The 25528-nt window shown below is 41.4% G+C and overlaps 1 protein-coding gene across 20 annotated transcripts in view; it reads right to left on the reverse strand.

The window, feature by feature from the left end:
• Positions 1–25528, reverse strand: part of CADPS (calcium dependent secretion activator) — a 625900-nt gene that overhangs the window by 161282 nt on the left and 439090 nt on the right. For 11 of the 20 annotated variants that reach the window (XM_060239432.1, XM_060239433.1, XM_060239424.1 and 8 more), the window contains exons 13-14: positions 19744–19931; positions 18220–18363 (exon numbers count right to left, since the gene is read on the reverse strand). In XM_060239432.1, coding sequence (XP_060095415.1) covers positions 18220–18363; positions 19744–19931 — 332 coding nt within the window. The remainder of the gene's footprint in view (positions 1–18219; positions 18364–19743; positions 19932–25528) is intronic. The other 9 variants (XM_060239431.1, XM_060239442.1, XM_060239441.1 and 6 more) reach the window with 1 other exon arrangement.

Here is a 25528-nt window from a genome sequence, read left to right on the forward strand (position 1 = left end):
ATTTATGGAGACCCCATATGGTTTTCAAGGTGAGAGACTAACAGAGGCAGTTTGCCATTGCCTGCTTCTGCATTTTAGGTTAGGGTTACTTTTGGATCACTAAAAAAACCAACCCTTTTCTGTTCAACTTCCTGAATATAACTGGATACCATTTGCATTTTTTCAGAATACTGATTTTATAATAGTTTCTAAATGCATTCTAGCAAAGGTGCTTTATGAAAAACTCTTAGAAGTCCCAGCAGGGGATCCCCCGGTTTTACAGGCTTCCCCCCTCCCCCAGCCAGCTGGCCTGCGGGGGAAGCCCCTCCCCCACAGCCATTATGCACCTTCATGAATGATTCCCATAGAGAATGATGGGGAATTGATCTGTGGGTATCAGGGGCTCTGAGAGGGCTGTTTTTTGAGCTAGAGGTGCCAAATTTTCAGTATAGCATCTAGTGCCTCTCCCCAAAATACCCCCTAAGTTTCAAAAGGATTGGACCAGGGGGTCCAATTCTATGAGCCCCAAAATAAGGTGCCCCTATTCATTATTTTCTGTGGAAGGAAGACATTTTAAAAGGTGTGCTGTCCCTTTAAATGTGATGGCTAGAACTCCCCTGGAGTTCAATTATGCTTGTCACACCCTTGCTCCTGGCTCTGCCCCCAATGTCTCCTGGCTCCACCCCCAAAGTCTCCTGGCTCTACCCCCAATGTCCCCAGATATTTCTTGAATTGGACTTGGCAACCCTAGCCTCAGATTCAGTGGGAGCTCACAGCAGCACAGCTCCTGAACCTTTCTGAGAGTTCCTCCTTCTGAGAGTTCCACCTCCTTGTTCATTGAATAGTATTGCAGTTGTATAACAATCCCTGGATCAGCACCACCTATTTTTCTATAAAATGACCTCTGGAAGTACCCAACTATTGTTTTATGCACAGGATTTAGAATAAGGTTGCCAGGTTTTATTCAACCTGTAAACAAAGCACAAAGGATGAGCCTTTCCCCCCTATTCTTTAATTGTAACTGAGGTTTTTTTCTGGTGTGAATTGTCTTTAGTGCCATTGTAAATGGCTGTAAACTGAATTATAAACACCCTAGCTAAATACATTAAAAGGTATAAGGAAGACCTAAGCACATCAGAAAACTCTACATCGATATACATGTGCTAGTGTGTGTTATATTATACCATTATAGTGACTAGCTACTGATTTACAATGCCATAATGACAGTGAGAAAGAAAAGCAAGGTCCCTTCTCCATTTTCCTGACATCAGTTTCATTCTGTTCTATATTACATATAATACTAAAATAGGCAACAAATAACTCATTCTAGAAAAGGAGCCCATAAACCAGACAATTAGCAGTGCTAATTTCTATTACTGATAATCCATAAGTATTCATATTTGTGTATTACCTTGCAGTTTGTATCTGGAAAGTCTATTTTTAAAGACAAATGTACAAAGTCTTATAATTGAGCAAATGTTCTTACTTAAAGGACTCCTCCAGTGTTGGATTAAGCTTTGTAAATCCTTAGTACTAGACTAGTTTGGTTATACAAAAGGCTTGGCAACGGATTACAAAGCTTCTAATGAACCTCCTGTCAGGGGTTAATTGGTAAGCTTTATTTTCCTTTTAAAGAATCAAAAGGCTCCTAAGATTTTTTTTAAAAATTACAGCCTGTACAGTCAATATTTCACTGACCTAAAGATGTAGAAACCTCAAAACATAATAAATATTAGCACTTGATAGTAAATATAGTTAAAAATTCAGATTTTTTTTAGAAAAGACATTAAGTTCCTCTGATATATTTCTTTTCATTCCTTTTAAGTTAAAGTGATAACATGAATTTAATCACACTCACATATTAAATGGCTGAAATTGTGGTACAAGTCACTAATCCTCCATTTGTATCATTGAGACCAGTGAGACTTGCATGCATTTAGTTGTGGGCATTTAATTTATTTTATGGTATTCACATTTAAATTCAATATGCATTTCAGTTCTTAATTATTCATCAAACAGGGCTGTATAAAAATACTGATTTAGATTCCAAATCTGCAACAGAACACATTAGTGGGAGTATATTTAAAACAATACCAAATGTATTGCTTTGGCCTTATTTTCTTATATGAGATATATAGCATATGCAAAAGGAGCAAGTTGTTTAATTTTAAATATGTTGTTACCGAGACACTTGGAACATTTCAAATGGTGGTTTCCAGAAACTTTTACCATTCTTATATCTTTACAGAGGTAACCATTCCCATGTCTTTTAATGATTAAAAAAAAGAGCAAACAATCTGAAGACAGTTCATGTTTACCGTCATATACTTCCAAAGGCCACATAGAGGGCCTCATCCTACTTTTAGACAGGCAAACAGACATACAACCCAATGTTCACAAAGAAACGTTATGGTCACAACTAACTTTTTGATCCACTAAAACCTTATTTTGAAATAGTCCCATTTTACTAAAAGATTTTAAACTATGATAAAGAGCGGGAGCCTAAGATCCAAGAAGGGTACATTCAGTGAGAGAATACAAAGGTTCTGAAAGACAAATGCCAGCAAATATGCAAGTTAGGTAATTCATGTGATAATTGCAGCTATCATTTGATATCCTGAATGTGTGAAACTGTTAACACTAGTAGTACATGATCAGTTATCATAGATCATTGCCTTTCTAACATGTCAGGCAATTACCCAACAAGGGGGAATCCAGGATGGGAGGTGATAAGCATATCATGAGTAGCGGCCTATCTTATGTTGTCAAACTATTTTTAAACTAAATGTGTGAATTTTTCTTTATTGCAGCAATAACCTGTGAAGTGTTTTCCTGTGTTGCTTAAATGTGTAACATTTACTCTAGCTTACGATCATTTGTAGTACTGCAGTTCTCTGCTCACAACCTGAGTTCAATCCCAGCAGAAGCTGGGTTCAGGTAGCTGGCTCGAGGTTGACTCAGCTTTCCATCCTTCCAAGGTCGGTAAAATGAGTACTCAGCTTCCTGGGGGGAATGTGTAGATTACTGGGGAAGACAATGGCAAACCACCCCGTAAAAAATCTGCTGTTGTGAAAGCAACGTCACACCAGAGTCAGAAACGACTGGTGCTTGCACAGGGGACTATCTTTACCTTTAAGATCATTTGTAGATGCGTATCTTGCAATCTTCTTAAAAGGAACCCCAACAATACATCCAGTATAGGAGTTCTTCCCCCACTACAATCAACAGTGAAACAGTGCCTTCTTATGGGGGTGGAACCAATTCTACTGTGGTCTCAGAACCAGCTGTTTCCACAGAGTTCTAGGGTTGGCCTGGAAGTACAGTAAGGCCTCTATTACAGACAAGGAAAGCCTCCATAGTCAGCCCTAGGTTTATAAGCAAAAGTTCTCCACTGCAGCAGTGCTCTTGCAAGGCAAGAATAATTTCACAAAGCTAGCCCAGACTCATCAACTCTTGGAAATTAAGCAGGGTTTATTGTGAGGATGCTTGTTTGCAAGCATAACAGTGCAATGTGCCCAGCAGAACAAGTGACACTGTGGCAGTACCAGTGCCACACACACAGGACATTAGTTCAAATCTGAGAATCTCTCTGAATTACACACCAGGGTGGGCGCTTTCTGCAAGGACTGAAGCACAGAAAAGTGCATTGAATGCACTGGTGCTAAGGAGCAGAGCCCTGTGCCAACCTAAGAGTGATCAGCCCAGTGGCACAACCTTACTATGGCCTGGGTGCACCAAAAGATGAATGGACACAAATCTGAAATCAAGAGGAGATTGCAAGGGTTCCATTGCCCCCAGTTTTGTAATGAGTGTAATGATTGTAATTTAGCAGTCTCCTGTTCCAATCAGTTTCTGAGATAATGTTGCAGTACAAAAGGTTCTTGATTTCAGATTTCTTTTCATTAATCTTAGTTCATATCGCACTAACTCAGCCTATAGGGAGCACTGCCTGCGGTCCTTGCAGAAAGCACCCCCCCTCCCAGATTTGTAATTCAGACAGATTCTCAGATTTGAACTAAGGTCCTGTATTTGTGTGGCGCTGCCATTGCCATAGTGGCACTTGTTTTGCTGCGCACATCACATTGTTATGCTCCTTGCAAACAAGCATCCTCACCACAGTTGACTTTCCACTACAGAGATTCTCTAGGAGAATCTGACTGCTGCCTGTGTTTGCAAGTTTTTCCCACTGCAGGAAACAATGAGGAATGGGAGCAACCACTTTTGGGGTCCCATAGAATGGGATACCCTGGTCCAATTGAAGCAGGGCTGAAATAAAAAGATATTAAATAAGGTAAATTGAAAGCCATCAATTAGGCACAAGGGCAAAAAAATAAAAGGTCAAAGAGAATTTAAAAGTGCTTGCTAGATGCCTCTGTGAAATAATCCTTCTAGATTACGAAAGGAAAGGGAAGTTAGCAGTGTGTCCAATTTATAGAAGCATAAGGCAGCAAAAGAGGAAATTAATCCTTCACCCACCAGCTCTGCCTCAGTTGCCTAAAAGAGGAACTAGAAACTTGCTGGAATAAGCACTAAAATAAGCATTGAGCAAATGTACCTTGGAAAATGTCTTGGGAGCAAGTCAAAGGTGCAAATGTACTTTTGATGAAGGATATTACTGCAAGAGTGTTAGCAACATCAATGCCATGTATGGAAAGACCGTCCCTGTCTCCTTGTTCCTTTAGTAATATGACGCTTGTAATGATGTATGGGATATGGGGTGGTCCTTTCCTGTAATTGTGTGATTGTTTACTCGAAATGATTGTCTGTGACTATAAAACTGTAGACCTTCCTGAAATCGGGGCTCCCGGATGTGTTTAGACATGAGTCTGATCTGGGGTCTGTGTATACATTAAATAAACAGCTGTTTCTTCCTGATTTTGCCTGTGGCCTCGTTTCTGCCTGACCATCAATGGCTAAGGTTGCTGCTACACAACCTTTTTGAAATTTGGTGTTCTCTGGGGGAGAATCTCCTGCAGTTCCACTGAAAATTTGGTGCCTCTCTCTCAAACCCCCTCCCCCCAGATTATACTCTATTTTGCCATTGACTTCAAAGGCCCATAGGAAACAATCATGGGACGGGGCAACCTCTTTGGGTGCCCCTACAATTGGACCCCCTGCCCCAATCTTTTTGAAACGTGGGGATTCTGTGGGGGAGAGGCTCTAGCAGCTGATATGCAAATTTGGTGCCTCTCCCTCAGATCTTCCGCCTCCTAGCCACCATTTATTATACCCTATTTTGCTATTGATTTCAATGGCCCATAGGGTATAGTGGAGCCGTATATTTGGGAATAGACGAATATCTCAAGAATGAGATTCTGCTGCTGAATTTGATATTCGGGGATATTCAGCCCCCTGAATATTTTGTCCCTGAATAACTCCAAATCTGAATTTTACTGGATTTTTTTTTTGCACATCCCTAATAGCTAGGCTGTGCAGTCACTGAGGAACTGGTTGAACAAAACAGGATCCACAAGGATTCGCAGGTTGGCAAATCCCATTTCCTCTAAAGATTACTGCTGCTACTTTCTTCCTGCATTCTGTAACCTCTACTTTGTTGCTTCCTGCCCCTCAAATCTTCTGCTGCTCTCTTTCTTTCTTTCTTTCTTTCTTTCTTTCTTTCTTTCTTTCTTTCTTTCTTTCTTTCTTTCTTTCTTTCTTTCTTTCTTTCTTTCTTTCTTTCTTTCTTTCTTTCTTTCTTTCTTTCTTTCCCAAGAGGCTGCTTGTATAGGGTTGCTAGGTAGTCAAATAATGCCAGCCCTGATAAACCACCTCTGAAATGTCTCTTGCCATAAAATCAAGTCTAGCTCACCATCTAGAGGTGCATAATGCTAACAGAGCTAGAACTTCTGGCTGCCAGACAATTTTAGTATCTCCTGGCTATTGTACACACAATGCCATATGATAACATTATTATTATCATCATCATCAATGGCAACACTACTCTCTCGGCTTGGCTTCGCGAACGAAGGGTGCAATAGTCCACGTTTGCTGCAGGCTCGCTGGTGGCTGACAAGACCAATGTGGGACAGGCAGGTCCGGCCACAGCGGCTGCAGGGAAAAGTCTGATTTAGGGTTGGTCCTGTAGCAGTGCGATTCTTCCTCAATCTCCTTTTGTCCTCAAGATCAGCTATGCGTGTGTTCTCAAAGGAAGAGACAGCCTGGTGGATGGTGTGCCTCCATGCTTTGCGATCTGAGGCTAGGTCAGACCACTGGTGATGGTTGATGTGACAGGTGCTAAGGGATTTCTTCAAGGAGTCCTTGTACCTCTTCTTTGGTGCCCCTCTATTTCAATGGCCGGTGGAGAGTTCGCCATACAGGGCAATCTTGGGAAGGCGGTGGTTTTCCATCCTAGAAATATACAGTGCCCAGCGCAGCTGCGTCTTCAACAGCAGTGCCTCGATGCAACACTACTACTACTATTACTACTGACATCAGTAATACAAGAAATTCAGGTAGGCTCCTGGTAAGCTTCAAAGGGGAGGGTGTTCCAAAGGCTAAATGCCAATAGTAAAAACTTGTCTCTGGTTGCTGCCTACCTGACCTCTGAAGTCAGATATTAACTGGCGGGTGTACAAAAAAACAGTCCTTCAAGTACCCTGGCCCCAGGCCATTTAGGGCTTTACAGGTAAGAGCCAGCACTCTGGTTTGTGCCTGGAAATAGATGGGCAGCCAGTACAAGATCTTTCAGGACCCCTTTATTCATCTCCCAGCAAAAGCTGGTCTGCCATGTTAGACCAACTGAAGTTTCTAAACAGTTTTCAAATGAGACCCCGCGTTGCATATGATCAGAGCATGGATCACTGTGGCCAAATCATGCTTCCCAAGGAAAGGCTAAAGCTGCCTTTAGCAGTTGAAGCTAGTGAAAGGTGTTCCATGCCACAGAGGCAACTTGAGCTTCCAGCTATAGGCCAAGTTCCAGCAGCATCCCTGGCTAGGGGCACCTGCTTGTTCAGGAGTGTGACATCCTCCAGAACAGGCTGACTCCTTGAGCTGTTCTGTCATTAGACAACAATACTTCAGTCTTGTCTGAATTCAGTTTAATGTCCCTTTTCTATCCCTGTAGCTTCTCCAGTCCTTCTCATGGATTGCTGCCTTAACGTGGTGAGAGGGCTTGCGCAGTTCAGTGAGGCTTTGAGCTATGCCATGCAGAGCCACCCAAGATGGACAGGCCACAGCTGAGAACCCAGACAAAATGCGATCCACTGGAGAAGGAAATGGCAACCCACTCCAGTATCCTTGCCAAGAAAACCTCATGGACAATAACAAATGGCTAAAAGATATGGCGCTGGAAGATGAGTCCCTCAGGTTCGAAGATTCCCAATATGCTACTGGGGAAGAGTGGAGGGCAAGTCCAAGTAACCTCAGAAAGAGTGAAGCAGCTGGGCCAAAGCTGAAAGGACGCTCAGCTGTGGATGTGTCTGATGGTGAAAGAACAGTCTGATGCTGTAAAGAGCAATACTGCATTGGAACGTGGAATGTAAGATCGATGAATCAAGGTAAGCTGGATGTAGTCAAACAAGAGATAGCAAGACTGAACATCGACATCTTGGGAATGAGCGAACTAAAATGGACAGGAATGGGTGAATTTAACTCAGAGGATCACTACATCTGTTATTGTGGCAAGAGTCCCATAGAAGAAATGGTGTGGCCTTTATAGTTAACAAGAGAGTGAAGAAGGCAGTCTGCTCAAATTCGTGTTTGTTACATCAGTAATGCTGTCCAGCCATCTCATCTTTTGCCGTCCCCTTCTTCTTTTGCCTTCTGTCTTTCCCAGCATCAGGATCTTCTCCAGGGAGTGCTCCCTTCTCATTTGGTGGCCAAAATATTTGAGCTTCAGCTTCAGCATCTGACCTTCCAAGGAACGGTCTGGGTTGATTTCCCTTAGGACTGACTGATTTGATCTTCTTGCAGTCCAAGGGACTCTCAAGATTCTTCTCTAGTACCACAGCTCAAAAGCATCTATGCTTCTGTGCTCAGCCTTCCTTATGATTCAGCTCTCACAGCCATACATTACTACTGGGAATACCATCGCTTTGACTATACAGACTTTTGTTGGCAGGGTGATGTCTCTACTTTTTATTATACTGCCCAGGTTCACCATAGCTGTCCTCCCAAGGAGCAAACATCTTTTAATTTCATAACTACAGTCACCATCTGCAGTGATCTTGGATCACAGAAATGTGAAGTTTATTAATATTACTATCCTCTTAAATAGAATGCTAGTATATAGCTAACATGGATACATACATTCTACCCACATACTTCTACCCGCATACATTCTACCCACACATTAACCATTTGATTAATATGACTGCCCTCTTAAATCAAATGAAACTTGTTCATAACTATACATTTCCTCAAATAATGTATTCTTTAACATCACATTAACAATACTAGACATGATATTAAACATTAGGACATTCTGTTCAAAATTCTTTTTCTGAAGTTATCTCTATTCATTCACAGTACCCTGTTCTGCAAACAGCAGCCAATTAGATTATTATTAATAATGATAAAAATAAAAGACCCCAGTGTATCATGTAGTGACAAACTTGAGACAATCTACAGGCCAACTGTAGCCATTTTTGGAGCAGCTTGGATGTCTGGAAGGGCCTGCCAACTAAGAGCCATCACAACTGCAAGGACTTCCTTTCTCAAACAGCTGTGTACTATATTACATCTGACATGATGAGCATCTCTTGAATCTACCTTTCAAATATTCGGCAAACCATTTTCTCACTGTCCTTCACAAAGTTGACATTTTCGGCAGCATGATAGGAAAGATGTCACGTCGGCTGCTTTTCAAGTTCTTGTCACAGTGGTTAGCACCAGTTCTGTCATCTTTACTCTCCTCACAAACCCCCATCTTTAGCCATGTCACAAATAATAATACTTCCAATGTTTTTTGTCAAATTTCAAATATTATCACCCAGCTGCACATCTTCAGAATTTACTAGTTATGTTAATTTTGTTGCTCATCTCCCCAGAAGCTGAAACACAATGAGTTCATTAATTAACTGCAAATCTGCAGACTACACTGTGATTATATAAACATAAATTAAAAGTGCAGTACCTCTTGTATATACTTGCAGGGAAATGTAGTCATTGAGAAGCACATTAAGTGTGAATTATATAGATAGATAGATAGACAGACAGACAGACAGACAGACCCTTTTCCAAATGTGCATTCTAGAGTGATCTTATAATTTATTAATTTTCTACAGCTGGAAAGGCAATGGAAGAGAATGGAAGGTTATTGGAAAGCATCCTGAAAAAAGGAGAATTCAAAAGAATCAACTGAACATTCTTGCCACTGTTAAGATCTTTCTTCATAATGCCGTCTTAAAGAGCTGAATGCTAGATATTTGCCTTATATGTGGAATCATACCTTTTTGCTGCAATTGAACTCGTATTATACAAACCGCACAACATGTAGAATGCTAAAACACACAGATAACAGGCATGTTTAATGTAGCTTTTTGGAGTAAGGAATACAAAACACAAAAGGTTTGAAAAAAATGTAGGATTTATGTTATCTGTAAATCTCAGTGTAGTCACACAAAGAATTACAGACAAGTACAGTGCATGCATCTCTATATGAATTTAGGTCAACCTACAGAATTGGAAATAACTCAGAACTGAATGGAAGCAGATTTTTTCTCTTTGATACTTGTTGGATGCTGCCAGATAAATTAGTAGGGCATGGTATAGATTGAGGTGGGAGGGAGGAAGAACAGAAATAGTGCCAGGAAAATGTGCATTTACCATTGGTATCAAACTCTTAAAGTATCTGTATTGTTGATATTTAAATAATAATACGACATATTGAACATGGAAATCTTTATTTTTCTTGCCCATATTTAGTCTAGCGCTTTGACTGATTTTAGAAGAAATGTTAGCAAGCCTTGAAAAATCTTCTAAATTGTACAGTGTAACAATAATATGAAGGCAAAAAACAATCCATTCTTTAGACTACTTTGTGCAAATCACAGGGTTAATTATAAATTATAATTAGGACCAGGGGTCCTAAGGCCACCGTTTCTTTCTGAAAGGCCCACCTCCCCCACTATGCCCTTTTCTAATTGTACTGGAGTGCCTCAGGGGATAGTTATGCTGCTAAAGCAAATATATCAGAGACATTTTTACCAAAAGAGTAATATATGAGGCAACAGCATACATTTGTATGCAATTATGAATACATGTTATTTTTCTATAGTACTCTTTTGGGTTAATCCCTTTGACTCTATCCTCACTCACATAGACTTGAAAGGTGTCTTTGGTATTTTTATGAGGAGTTTTCTCATCTCAGAAAAATATTTTAATGTAAGCATACATTCAACTTGATAAAATAAACTACGATTAGCTAATGAAGGGTATCTAATTTGACATGACACTGAAAACATACCTGGATAAAATCAAACTCAGTTCTTTTATGTTGTGTCCCACAGCACTGCCCCTTGGAAGACTTTGTGATTCAGAAGGCCCACAATACTAGTAGTTTTAAATTACATGAATTATTTAGATCAGGGGTCTCCAACACGTTGCCTACTAAGTGTTTTTAGAAAGTGCGGCCACATGGGGCTGAAGATGTTATAGGTTGTGCAAATTAAAATATTGTTGCTTTGGTGGCTGCTACCAGCAGGGCTGGTGCCAGGCTTCCTGGTGCCCTAGGCTGGGAGGGTGGTGCTTGCGCCCTCCCTCCCAGGCAATTTAAATAGCCTGGGAGGGCCCCAGGAGCAGCCATTGCCCTCCCATGCCAGTGAAAGTTTCCCACTGATCAGCTGTTTGGTGGGACCATTCACTGGCACAGGAAGCATTGGCAAAAGCAGCTGGGCCAGCCTCCACCTCCATTTAAAGAGCCCGCCAACCAGCTGGTGTGTGGCTGGTCCTGCTGCTCTTCCCCTGTGATCTAAATTGCTAGCTGGGCAGGGGCGGCCTTGAAGGCCACCCCTGCCCCCTGCTGGTGATTCAAATCACATGGGAAGAGCAGCAGGAGCAGCCGCATACCTCCCCACATGATTTAAAGACCCTGACGACCAGCTGGTCAGTGGGGTCTTTAAATCATGCAGGGAGGCTACAGCTGCTTCTGCCAGCTCTCCCACGTGATTTGAATAGCTGGTGGGGATGGCTCTCAGTCCCCTACCCCACCATTATCCAAATCATATGGGAGAGTTGGCAGAAGCAGCCACATGCCTCCCCACATGATTTAAAGACCTCACCAACCAGCTGGTCAGTGGGCTCTTTAAATGGAGGGGGAGGCCAGCCTGGTTGCTTCTGCCAGCACTCCCTGTGCCAGTTAAAGGTCCCGCTGATCAGCTTATTGGTGGGGACCTTTCACTGGCATTGGAGGGCTGAAGCTGCCCCTGGGGTCCTTCTGAGTGATTTAAATCACCCAGGAGGGAGGGGACAGCCTCCACCCTCCCAGGAGACACCCAATTCAGCATCCCCCAGGGCTGCTGCCCTAGGCGACTGCCTAAGGTCACCTAATGGGCACACTGGCCATGGCTACCAGAACAGTGTTGGTTTTATTCTCTCTCTCTCCCCCCCCCTTCTTTTCCAGTGTATTTTTAAAAATTACTACTCTTGTCTCCTGCACTTGGGCTTCTTCTGTGTGTGGCTCTGTTTCCCATGGCAGCCATTTTTTGGTTGGCTTCAGCTCCAGTGATGAGGTTCTGCCATTTAGTGGTTGTGTCCACCACTTTGTTTCAGAATTCCAAATACTAGAATTCAGGTTCAAAAAAGGTTGGGGACCACTGATTTTAAATCATTTCAAACTGGTTTACAGCCCAGTTTTAGAAGTGAAAATACCTTGATGAAATTGACACAGAATCTTTGTTAGTGCTCCTGGACAGCTCAATGGTTTTTCATCACACTCATCATAGCTTCCTTTTGGCATGCTTTGCTGGGGCATGGTCACCTTTGGGTTGCCTTGCTGAAGCGCACTGACTTAAAGTGGTATTGATCAGTGTTGGCTCTAAGTTAAGTTAGCATGAGCTAGCTCACAGATTTTTAGCCTTCAGCTCACACATTTTTGTCTTAGCTCAGGAACGATTACCCCAGAGCACAATAATTTATGCAGGAGCTCACAACTTTAATACCAGTAGCTCACAACTTTAATACCAATAGCTCACCAAAGTAGAATTTTCGCTCATAAGACTCTGCAGCTTAGAGGGAACACTAACACATCTCCAAATATGGTATCTAGAGATTGCTACTCCACCTGTGGCTTTTGATTTATGGGGGACTGCAAGGCTCTATCTGATCAAGCAGTTATATTAAGTTGATAAAGGACATTGTTCAGGACCACAGTATCAACATGTGGATAACACCTAGGTCTCTCCTTTCTCTTCAGCTCTAGGGAAACAGTAACAACTTGGAATCATTGCTGAGATCTGTAATGAACTAGGCAAGGGTAAACAAACTAAAACTTAATCCGGACAAGATGATAATACTGCTCATAGGTATTAATGTTGATCTGGGGATACTTCTGGGACAGTAGTCTGAGCATGTCCTCAGGTCCCATCATTACAACCAGATACTCAGCTGTGATTTACCAACCTCACCTGGTTTGTTAGCTGCACTTGTTCCTAAAAAATAAATGACCTAGACAGTCATTCATGATTTAGTTATACCTAGACTAGATTACTATAATGTGCTATATTGTGGGCCTGTTTTTGAAGAATGTCTGGAAGCTGCAACTAGAGTATAGCAGTCCAAAAGTTAAGACAAGCCGAATGGAGCTTATTACACCTATTTGGTGCCAACCATACTAGTTGCCAATTTCTTTTCATGCCCAATTTAATGTGATAGCTTTGACCTTTAAAGTCCTAAGTGGTTTGGGACTAGAATATTTACAGTGCAATCCCATACAAAGTTACTCCATTATGGGCCCCTTGATTTCAGTGAGCTTACACTGCATAGGACTGCATTGTTAACATACCACCCGTTCCCATATGAGCCTACTTGCACATTAAAATCTGCCTCTAAGAGTGACACATGGAGGCCTTTCTCCATGTGTCACACTCAGCAGTGGTTTGTTGGAAGGCCATATAGGATGGAGTCTTCTCCAAAGAGGGGTCAGGAGTATGAGATGCCCATCTTGAACCCTCCCTAATGGATTTTCATCATCACATTAAGACTGTTCTTTTTAGAAACACACTCGAATCACTTACTGCTGATTTTGGCTCTCCCGCTGTTGCTGCTTTTGGACTGCTGCTATTGGATTGATGTGTTTTCATGTTGCTCTTTTTAGATTATTGTTTTCTTCTGCTTATTTGACTACAGATTGTGGGACTTACTGGTTTCAATTTTTACTGTTAGTAGTTCTTAGTATTTTTATGATTGCTTTGGTTAAATGAAATGAATGGGACAAACAGATCTACATTCAAGAATTCCAGCTTAACTGAGATATGAATGGCAGCCTTGAAGCCCAATCTTATAAACCTGCTAGCAGAATAACAGCTTGCAAAGCTAAGTCCTAAATCTGAGAAGTGTTTACATGATCAGTTTCTACAGTATCTACATAAAGATGCACACAAAAACTCCCAGCAGCAAGGACCATTTCCTGCTTCAATTGACTTGTATAAAATGTTATAACTTGTCAAATCAGGAAAATTGCATATAGATGGTCCTTTTGGAACACTTTGTTCATCTTCCCCCATCTTATTGATGCTATCTTTATAATTACTGACAATTGACAGTATCAGCATACCCTGAGGTAAGCTTTAAGCTTCACGTCATTATTTGTTTACTTATTCAGCTTATATCCCACTCCTTTCCCTACCAGCAGGGCTCAGGGCGGCTTCCAACACTTAGATGTACCAAAAAATTGAATTTTAAAAATGTAACATACAAGTTAAAAACTTAACAATCTGCTATATCTGATGGAGCCCCAACAATCCATCACAACTGGGGAAGCAGCCTGCACAGAGATATTCATGGCCCAACAGCATATATATATATATTTTAAAGTCCTAGAAAAAGGGCAAGGAAGGAGGAAAAGGAAGGAAAAAGGGGGAGGGTAAGATGAAGACAGGAAGAAGCAGAATAAAAGAAATAAGACCAACGAGGTAGAGGAAGGGAAATGAAAAACAAGAAAGGGGGGGGGTAGAGGGGAGAAAGAGGGAGGCCAGTTGATCTCTCTAGACATCACTGTCCTCAACCATACGCCCAGTGGAACATCTCAGTTTTACAGGCCTTGTGGAACTGAACCAAGTCCCTCAGGACCAGGTTGGGGCCAGAGCCAAAAAGGTCCTCCCTAGTTCTGGTCAAGGACAGCTGCACCACCACCAGGAATTACCAATAAGTTGTTACCAGATGAGTGTAATGCTCTCTGAGGAATATATAGAGAGGTGGTACCGTAGATATGAGAGGAATGCCACAATACTCCACTCAGCAATGTTTTCACCACAAGTACTCTTGAATTTTCATTACCTGGGTTTCAGAGAAAAACCAGAACACTCCCTCCCCCAACAAGTGCACAAAATAAAGATGTCAGTGCTTCATGAGCATTGTTTCCTTGGGGCTTGGCCCAGAGCATCCAAGTGAAGTTGGAACTTTGAAAGAGGAATCAGAGGGCAGCCATATGTGAATGTTGATGCATTCACCCTGTTGTCATTTTAATAAAGGAACAAAAGAAGAGTTTCTTTTTCTCTGCATATCTAGGTCTCCTCAATAATTAGAGTTGCCAGCCTCCAAGTGGGGCCTGGAGATCTCCCACTTTTACAACTGATCTCCAACTGGCAGAGATCAGCTCCCCTGGAGAAAGTTTTTGAAGGGTGGACTCTGGCATTGTACCATGCTGAGGCCCCTCCCTCCAAACCCAACCCTCTCCTGACTCCAGCCCCAAAGTCTCCAGGTATTTTCCAACCCAGACCCGGCAACCTTACACACTGTTTCTGCTTTGACTGACTTTGGTTCCTGCCTCGCTAATGTAGTGCTAGTGAAGAAAAAGACCTATCTTAACTCTGTCAGACTGTTATATGCCATCTCTTCACACAAAACAATTAAAAATATATTCAGTGTCCAAAACAAGCCAAAAGGCGGTAGAGATGGAATAACCAGTATAATGAACAGTAAGTATATTATATGAACCCTGACTTGGATGGCCCAGGCTAGCCCAATCTCATCAGATCTTGGAAGCTAAACAGGGTCAGCCGTGTTCAGTGTTTGTATGGAAGACTTCCAAGGCATGTCAGGGTTGTGACATGGAGGCAGGCAATGGCAAACCACTTTCAAACAACCGTTGCCTTGAAAACTCTACAGAGTTGCCATGAATTGGTTGCGACACAACAGCATTTCCACCACTATAGCTTTTCAAAGGACATGTAAGGCAGAGATGTTCCACCAGGCATTTAGTTGAGGACAGCGATGGGATTGTGCATAGTCTAACACTCTCACACTCTCCCCCACCTTCTGAAATCCCCCTAGAAGGCTCAGGAATGGTAACTTTTTTCACCATCTTATAATCGGAACTGCTTTTTATCTGGACCTGGTTTTAATTTAAATAAGGCATTGTACAAATATTGTTGTAAGCCCCCCTGAGCCCTGTTTCAGGGAAGGGTGGCCAATAAATCAAATCTAATAAATATTAAAAAAATAAAATGGAATATAGAATGAGGATGATGCATGAGATCTTGCTTCTCCTATGAATTTAAACAGTACTCCAAAATTCTTGCTTCCTCTATGAATTCAAACAATACTTATTTATTTCTGTGTCAATGAATTGTTACAATGTAGCCATGTTTTAGGCACCTTGCCTGATTAGTCTGAGTGATCACTCATGGACTTCTTGGAAATTGCACAAGATCCACTTTTTAGGCAGCCTTACCCTAATAGGTAAGGATCAGATCTGAGCAAATTTTATCAATTTTCTTTTTCTGTGATTTTAATTTTCTTAAAAAATTCAAGGCCATAATTCTATGGATTTTAATTAGAGACATGTGCCTAGAGTTCTTTGGGAATTTCATAAATAGCATTAGTAACAGTGACATATGCTTTATATACCTAAAACTAAATTATTTATCATATATCATATTTGAGGAGAGAAACTAACATGGTGACTCAAGAAAGAAGATAACAAGATCATTACAAACTCTAACTTATCAAAAACTCTGAAAACATAAAATGCAAAACTCTCTCTCTCTTGCTTGGTGGACATTTCACATGATATGGCAGAGAGGTCATAGCGGAGCTAGAGGTGTATTTCTAACAGCAGCCATTTTGTTCCTGTCCTGCACTGACACTGATCATATAGCCAGATTGTATTTGTGAAGCAGGACCCTGGACCACATCTAGTTAGTTTCTTTCCTCTGATGGCCTGTCATCCTGTCAGTCCTGACCTTCAGGCTGTCCTGCACCATCTGAATCACATTCTCTCTGCACTTTCTCATTGACTGCAAGCTACTGTTGTCTCACTGTCTGACCTTACACAAACACAATACAAACAGACAACCCACCTCAGCTCCATCACTGTCTATCGCTTACACAGGAGATTGATAGCCACCCAGAATTCTCTCTCTTTGACCTTCATTACTGGAGTGGCATATTCTGACTGACAGCCAACCTCATTTCACAGCAAGCTCAACTACGAGTTGTTGCTGGTGCGGAATTTCTTCCCTTGCTTTTCAAATTGCTTTCTTAGAGCAAAGGAATTAACTTCCAGTTCTAATATGATACATCTACTCTTATGGGGGTGGGGTGGGGGGTGGAGTATGTTTAAAATAATAGGGGTAACAGGGTAAATCTAGAAAGCAAACAGAAATGAAGAAACATAGGACTTTTGATTGTCTCCCCCACCCCTTCCAGAAGTATGTAGAAATATAACTACAATCTGCAAACTGGTTACTTTAGAAGACTCCTGCTGATTAAACACTTTAAAAGACACCTCTCTAGTAAGTGACTGATGATTTTCCATACTTAGGCATATGAATGATACTGAAAGTCTGATGTGCAAATGGAGTCATATTTTTTTAAAGAAAAAATGTATCCAACATTTAGAATCACAGATGTTAGGATTGAAATCCTTTTTACTGAAGACACCAGAGGAACACTTCTCTTAAGAAGACAGAACATCTCTTGCCTTAAAGCTTGCACCCAGCCTGAAGGAGATATTGACCACTGTACCTTGATCAACAATATTCCTACAAAATTTAACCTGTCATATGTTGAGCTAGAAATGAAGAGAAAATTTCTTCCATTTTATATTGCAATAGGTCATCTAGCATATTTTGTCAGCCTGATTGTTATTGGCCTTTATATAATACAATAATAGGTCTTTTCCCACTCTGTTATCAGCTTTGTTAGTGATGCTAGAAGAATGAACCTATGATTCCTTCCAGACCAGGGGGTCATTATATATATATATCTATATCTAGATATATAGATACATATCAGAAAGGCTAGCAGTATGTGTAAACATGCAAAGACACATTATGGTTATATCTTTCATTAAAATATAAATAAGCATTTGCTTTTCTCCAGCAGATTATACCATTTTCAACTATGAACAATCAGTCTTAACTATGGAGACCATGCCTCCTACTTTGGCAAGAGACCTCCTGTTCCCTGGCTCTGCCTGTGATTGTTCAGCTGAGTGGTGGTGGGGAAATGCCAAGGAAATGGAGGAGAGGATCAGCATCACACCAACACTATGACATCACTTCTGGTGTGACCCTGCTGTGACATTGTTGCATCAGATGATGTTCTAGCATTTGATCAAAACTATATGGTTAAACTACAGAGTTTGGAGTTGAATGCTAGAGCGTCACCCTGGCATGATGATGTCACTTCTGGACAGCACTGGAAGAACTCTCATGGCAACAGTGTAATGCTAAAAATGTAAGTATATTCCCCCTGCAATCTCCTGTTGGCTGCCACAAGCTGGCAACCCTAATAATGACTCACACAGTTCAAACAGGGCCTTAACTATCCCAGTTTAAGGAGCATTCTCTGAGCCATTTCAGTTTTGGTTTCATTTAATCAAGCTACAGAAAGGATTCTAAGAATGTGATAAAAAGTACTAATCTCTTAAATAATTTATGGAAACAGAGGGCTCATGTCCTGTGAAGATGAATGGAATCTGAGGATCACACCTAATGAATCCTAATTTGTTTTGGAAGAATTCAGCCTGTGCTTGAATTGTCCTGGACTTTTAGCTCTTACAAATGATGAAATGACCAAAAGCACTATTATAAAACCCAATATGAAACAATATAATTACAAATACTGCCAATTTCTTACCTTTTGGGCTCAGGAGGTGGCTGGGCTTTACTATCTTTCCTCTTTTTGGACTCCTTTTTGGAATCCTTTTTTGGCTCTACTTCAGTAGCTGGGGGATTGTTTGCAATTGGCAGTAAGCCACCAAGAATCTCTTCCATTTTTTGACTTTGGGGTATGATAGGGATGGTTTAATTGGAAAAAAAGAGATAAGAACAGCAGAAAAGGAAAAAATGAAAGGACAGAAAATCATAACAAAAGAAAGGAAACAAAACAATCTGAAAGCAAAAACAATAGCAGTAATAATAATAGGTAACACCAACAAAAGAAGCAAAGGAAAGTAAGAAACAAAAAAGAAAATAAGGAACACTAACCCCTGACAAGATGCATTCGTGCAACTGTAGTATGAGTGGCAGGCTTATAATGTAAAATACAGGCAATGTGTATAACAATTCATGATGATGTTTACCAAGAAAGCTCACAAAAACACTTCATTATTTTATAACACTCTGTTATTCAGTAGCATATGCAGAACAGAGTGTGACATCTCACTGTATAGAATGCAACTTCCAAAAGGAAAAACACCAGTGCAACAAATACCATTGCTGCCTATAGTGAAAGGAAACTTGCAGACATAAAAATCTCCTTTATCTTAAAAAACCAGAGTGACTTAGAAACTGCTATGTAGCTATTATGGCTGTCAAGTGATGATAGGATTTTTAAAAATTGAATTCCCCAGTTGTTTTATGTATTATGATGACCCATTGTATTGGGCTAAAGAGGCATTTCTGGGCAAGGGAAAGTCATTGTACAATGGATGTTATGCCTGTACACCCACTACTTGTATATGGATGATACAGTTCTGTATCCTGTGTTCACACAGCCAACAATGCTGACACAGAAGCTTTAAGGTAGCAGGGACAAGTTGAATATGCATCAGAAACAAAAGGTTTGAAACATATGTTTTACAGGGGAGGGCAGTCTAAAATCAACAACAACAACAACAACAACAACAATAATAATAATAATAATATGATGATGATGATAATGAATCATAGATGATTTGCAACAGTGAATGATTTTTGTATAGTGACGGGTACTATATTTGTTCTAAATCTTTAATCTATAATACATTGTGACTAATAAAATAATATCTCATTTTCATTAGTTAATGCTTTCAGTCTCATTAATCACAACATAAAACCTTACCTTACTCCCTGTCTGTCTATCATGGAAATCAAGGTGATACATGGATTATATAGTGGTGTACCCCACTGGATAAAGATACATTCTGTAGCCTCACACTACCCCATAATCTTACCCATTTACATCAAGCAATTATCCAATATGAATAACATCTATTTAAATTCTCTTTTTATTACTGCTTTCATTTAGAGAAGGAAAAAAACAAAGAAACAAATCAATTCTGCTATTAGATACACTGCGTGCCAAAAAGGATTTGGGATATATTGTGTTTGTCCAGAGAAATCTGTGTTTTAGAAAGGAATTCTCTCCCCTTGATGCTGCAGAGAAGAGTTGTTCCCTTACCTGTTGCCATGAACATGTGAAGCACAAAAGGCAAAACTGTAATGAAGTAAGGTGGGGTCAATCATTGCTCCATTCTCTGCTCGTTCAAGCAAATCACTGAGGTAGCAGAGATGCCTGTGACAGCCTCTGACTCCATTACGGGCGCAATACTCATCGAGCACAAATACCTGTCCAGGACTGAACCAGCCCTGTATGGAAATAAAGAGTTCAAGGGTCAATTATGGACCTTTAAACAAAAGCAACACAACATATATTAGATCTAGTGATGCTAAACAAACAAACAAACAAATACAGAGATAGCAGCAAATATCTGTAAAGAAAATCTAGAAAACAATTAAATTCAATGCATACAAAATCTAACTTTAATGTGGATAAATTGATAAAGATCTAATTATTTAATTTATTTATTTATTGCACTTATATCCCACCCTTCCCAAACGGGCTCAGGGTGGCTAACAACATTCACAATTTGATGACAGATTCACTTATAGCAATAAAACATTATTAAAACATTAAAATATTAAAAACAATTTAAATACAATTCAGATGGTGTTCTGTCTGGTTTAAAATAATTTATGTTGATACTGTAGTGTAGAGAGCACATAGCTAGAAGATAATTAGAGAAGCTTAATTTTATAATTGCAGAGAATTTCAGATACAAGTAATGCATTGTTAACTCATAGACATTACAAAACCATGCTTCTTACTTAAGAATGTTTATATTCTTAAAAATGCTTATTACTTTATTTTTCCCTGCTCATTGGCCAGTAAAATAGAAAATGCAAAAAAAGCAGCAGCTGATTTGTTACTAAATCAGTTTTATACAAATGAACCCGAGCAATCTGAATCAGCCTCAACCCATCCATGAAAAGGAACAATTCTTGTTCTCTTCACTGTCAGTATAAAGAGATTCAGAACACTGTAATAAGATCACATCATAATACTGCCAGGAAATACAACTGACAATGAGATACTTCCAGCTGCACCACCTATTTGGGAAGTCTCTGTCCTGTGCTCCACTATCCAGTTGTTTTGTGGGAAATCAGAGAAATTACTAGAGCAAGTTCAGCCTGTGCACCTAGGATATTTATTGCCAAAGTGGCCTATAGTTTCTGGCTACTGGTACTTGGGGATGGGATACAGAAATACAGGATTTGATAACTAATTGGTTAGGGTCCATATCTGTGACAATCTATGATATTGCGCTCAACTGTACTAAAGGGTTAGGGAGGTGTGGTTTAGATTTGCCAGGTCTCTCAGGAAATATCTGGGGACTTTGGGGGTAGAGCCAGGAGACTTTCCCATTCCCTTAATTAATTAAGTGCAGTGGAACAAGTGCAGTTCCACTCAATATAGTCTTCATTTCCTGATCCTCTTTTTCTGCCTACCTTGGCAGTTGCACTTCTACTAAATGAAAGTGAAATTTGTCATACCCCCACAAGTTCCTTTGACAGGCTTTGGAAGCAGTTCCAAGTATGGCTTTTTAAGGGACACACACACACTCAAAAAGCAGCAAAAATAAACAGTTTGCAAGTCCACACTTTTGTGTGATCTCACTAGGGTAATTTACTCACTGGGAACTTCTGAATGTAACAATCTGCTGCATTTCAACCAGCTTCTTCAAACACAGGAACACAAACAGAGAACAGTCTAGGGCAGGGGTGGCCAAGGGTAGCTTTCCAGATGTTTTTTGCCTACAACTCCCATCATCCTCAGCCAGCACGGCCAATGGCTGGGGCTGATGGGAGTTGTAGGCAAAAAAAACATCTGGAGAGCTACCCTTGGCCACCCCTGGTCTAGGGGGTGGAGTTTTCCTCACTCCCATAATCAGGTTCTAGCTAACTATTTACTCTCCATTTTACTGTAGAAATGACTTCGGAGGCAAATTCAAAACAAACAGGGGGATTGTGCTGGTTCCTCTGCTTTTCTCACTGGCTGATTTACAGCCATTGGCTCTGCCTGCTCACCCTGCCCCCCTGCAGCTCTTCTTGGCTGATTTAAAGGCACATACACATTTGGGAAAACAAAGGCCGTTTTCGCACTCACGTTTTACTGGCGCCACGACCCTCCTGACGCCGGCGAATCTGCATGGATTTCGCACCAGAAGCGCCGGCGCACCCAGAAGCGCCGGCTACTTCCGTCGCTAAGCCAGCGCAAACGCAAATCGCAAAGATGCAGGAAAACGTTTGCGCTGGCTTAGCGACGGAAGTAGCCGGCGCTTCTGGGTGCGCCGGCGCTTCTGGTGCGAAATCCATGCAGATTCGCCGGCGTCAGGAGGGTCGTGGCGCCAGTAAAACGTGAGTGCGAAAACACCCAAAGAGTCTCCTGACCCTGCCAAGATTTAAATGCATGTGAAGGCTGTTGCGGGGTGGGGGGGGGGAGGATTTCCCTCTGCTGGCCTGCTGACTGCCCACAGGGAGGAGCCTGCAAAGCCAGGGGATCCCCTGCCTGGACCTGGGGACTAGCAAGCATAGTGTGGTTGTAGGGAAGGTGGCAGTTTTTGGAGAAAACTGGAGTGACATAAGAGGACATGTTGGTTGTTTAATCAAACATTCCAAGACAAGTGGCAAAGAAATTCTAATCTCCTCTCACTTTGAATGTGATGTTGATCCTTGCTGGACCTGTTAAAAATAAGAACTGCTTGTTATATGCTGTAAGAACTGCTGGGGGAGCTGACTAATTATATATGACTGAGACCTAGCTTGATGAATCTGACAATGTAAATATATCACTAATTACCCCAGCCAGGTTTTCAGTCTCTCATGAGACATGAAGGAGAAGAACTTTAGATTTATACCCTGCCCTTCTCTCTGAATCAGAGACTCAGAGCAGCTTACAATCTCTTATATCTTATCCTCCCAAACAGACACCCTGTGAGGTGGGTGGGGCTGAGAAGGCTCTCACAGCAGCTGCCCTTTCAAGGACAACCTCTGCCAGAGCTATGACTGACCCAAGGCCATTCCAGCAGGTGCAAGTGGAGGAGTGGGGAATCAAACCCGGTACTCCCAGATAAGAGTCCCACACACTTAACCACTACACCCAACTGGCTCTCTGAAGGACCAATGGATGTGGATGTGTCTTTCTCCTTTCATGGATTCCTGACACAGATGTTTGCAGCTACTGATTTATTCCCCTTGTGTTGGGTATCAGGGACTGCCTGAGTCTCTTACTGCTGTACTGTCTGCCTAGCTCATCAGTACGAGCCCTGGCTGAGCTTGTGGAGGTGGGCTAGGACCTGCAGTTTAGGACCCCAGAACAAGTTCTTCTGGGGTCCTTTAACATTCATGTTGAGGCTACCTTCTCAAGCTATTCTGAAGTGTTCATCACCAATGTAGGAACCTTAAGTGCATCTCAGATTGTAATAGGCCTTACACATGAGAAAGGCCATGTGTTAGATTAAACCTTTGGTGTTAGGCATGAAAATTGTTGCCTGATAATGCAGTTGAATGTTTTGCCCATGTCATTATTAGAACATTATCTAACCAGGCCCAGTTGGTTATAGCACCTCCCTCCTGCAACAAAGAGGGCTGATTAGGACAGTCCACAGACTAATGAATCCAGTACGAAACTATTACAGGAAACTATTGGGGAATTTTTGAGAACCACCATGATGACTCCACTGATGCCTTAGCTGAGGCCTAGGATGCCAGGCTGTCGTGGGCAATTGATAAGAATCACTCCTAGCCTTCATATGTTATCCTAGAAGAGAAGCCCAGATCACTGGTTTATTAAGGAGATGGGGATGTGAAGAAGGTTAAAGAATTACCAGAGCATTGGTGGCAGAAAAGTCATGCTGAGTTAAACAAAGCACACCATGGAGCCTATTAGAGCTGATGGAGATAGTGGTGAAAAAAACCTTTGCTCTGCTCTGATTATGTCAGCTAAATTGCATTGGTGCAACTGCTTTGACTACTTTGCAATTGATAGATTCCTAGAAGTTAGTCTCATAGGAATCTGGCCATAAACTGTGATGATTTTGCCTTTTCTTTTGTTGATAAAATATCAGAGATTGAATCTTCCCAGTTTGGAGACAAGTCTGGTAGCAGAGATGCCAGAAGCACCCATCTTGTTACTACTGCAAGGATAGTTTTGGATTGGTCCCCCTGAATAATGTGATAAGATCCTTGGGCTTCTAAAGACAGTAACATGTAGTCTGGACTGCTGACCTACCTAGTTAATTAAACCTTGTAGAGACAATTTGAAAGATCCACTGTTTTCCACTATTAAAAATTCATTACCGAGAGTTGAGTTTCCAAAGTCCATAAAGAAACTGATTATTCATCCTTTTCTAAATAAGCCCCTCTTTACAGGGAGATCATGGCCAATTATTAGCCTCTGTGACTTGTAGCATTGGGAAAAAACAGCTGAGAGAGACATCACTGAGTTCCTAATGAGCCATGGTGGGTAGTCTCTGAATACAGCTGGATGAAGATGATGTGTCCCTTTTTGTTTTGTAAGATCTTTTTGCTGAATCTGACACAATGGACCATTTGATATTACTGGAGCATTTTGAGAAGACAGCAGGGTTGAGAAGTATGGTGTATCTTCGGGGCTGCCTCTCTCGTTTACCCCCTGAAGGGTCTTATGCTCGGCTGACAGGAACCTGCTAGTAATTCCCAACCTGAGAAACATCTGGCTGTCCCTGATCAGGGCCAGGGCATTCTCAGCCCTGTCCCTGTCCTGGTTGAACTCTCTGCCCTATGACATCAGTGCCCTGTGGGACTTAATGCAGTTCTGCAAAGCATGCAAGGCAAAGATGTTCTGCCAGGCATTTGGTTGAGGACAACAATGGCTGGCACTCCTGCTTCTCCTGCCCCGCCCCCCAAGGCAGTGGTAGTTTCACTGCCATCTCATTGGTTCTTTATTGCTGCATTTTTACAACTGTAAACCTTTGATTATAATCATGTAAAGATTCCTGATGTTCACCTCCCTCAGCCTTGTCCCATGGGGGAGGGTGGTCTAAATATCAAACTTAATAAATGAACAAATAATAACGTGGTTTCAGTCTTTTTTGCCTGATCATACCCACAAAACCATGGTGAATGATGAAGACCTTTGAATGAGATTATCCAAAGTTTCAAAGCTGTATGCCATCAATATGCTGAATCTAAGCTTTTTTTTTATTTCTTTGAGTAATGCATTGAGGGCGGCGATCCCCATACTGGACCACTGTCTGGAGAGTGTGGTCAAGAAGCTGAGGGAGAACAAGATACATTTGAATCCAGACAAAATGGAAGTGATGGTGGTCAGTAAGATGCAGACTTTGGCAGGGATTTCCTATCCACTTTGGATAGGGTGGTGTTGACTTTGATCATCTCTTTAAAAAGCTTTGGGCTATTATTAGATTTCACACTTTTGTCAGAAGATCCAGTAACTACAGAGGCCAAGACTGCATTCTGTTGGCTGCATTTAATGTACAAGTCCTTTTGCTTCCTGAGCTGTAGTCAAATTGATCCATGCTTCTGTAGCCTTGAGGCTAGACTACTGCATTGCCGTATGTACTCTTGAAGACTATGTGGAAGTTAAAATTGATGCAGTATCAGACAATTATATTTATCTTATCTTTGGGTTTCTATTCCACCCTCCTCACAAGAAGGCTCAGAGTGGGTCACAGCAATGAAATAACAACAATAAATACAAGTTTTAAACAGCACAGCACACAACCATCTCTAGCACCCATCAATGTCTCCTACTGGTGCAGGGCATAACAAAGTAACAGCAGAGCCCCTTCAAGCAGATGCCAGGATGGCTCTTGAGGACAGTTCACCCAAGTAGCGTGGGCAGG

The sequence above is a fragment of the Heteronotia binoei genome, chromosome 5, assembly GCF_032191835.1.
Source record: "Heteronotia binoei isolate CCM8104 ecotype False Entrance Well chromosome 5, APGP_CSIRO_Hbin_v1, whole genome shotgun sequence".
NCBI lineage: Eukaryota > Metazoa > Chordata > Lepidosauria > Squamata > Gekkonidae > Heteronotia > Heteronotia binoei.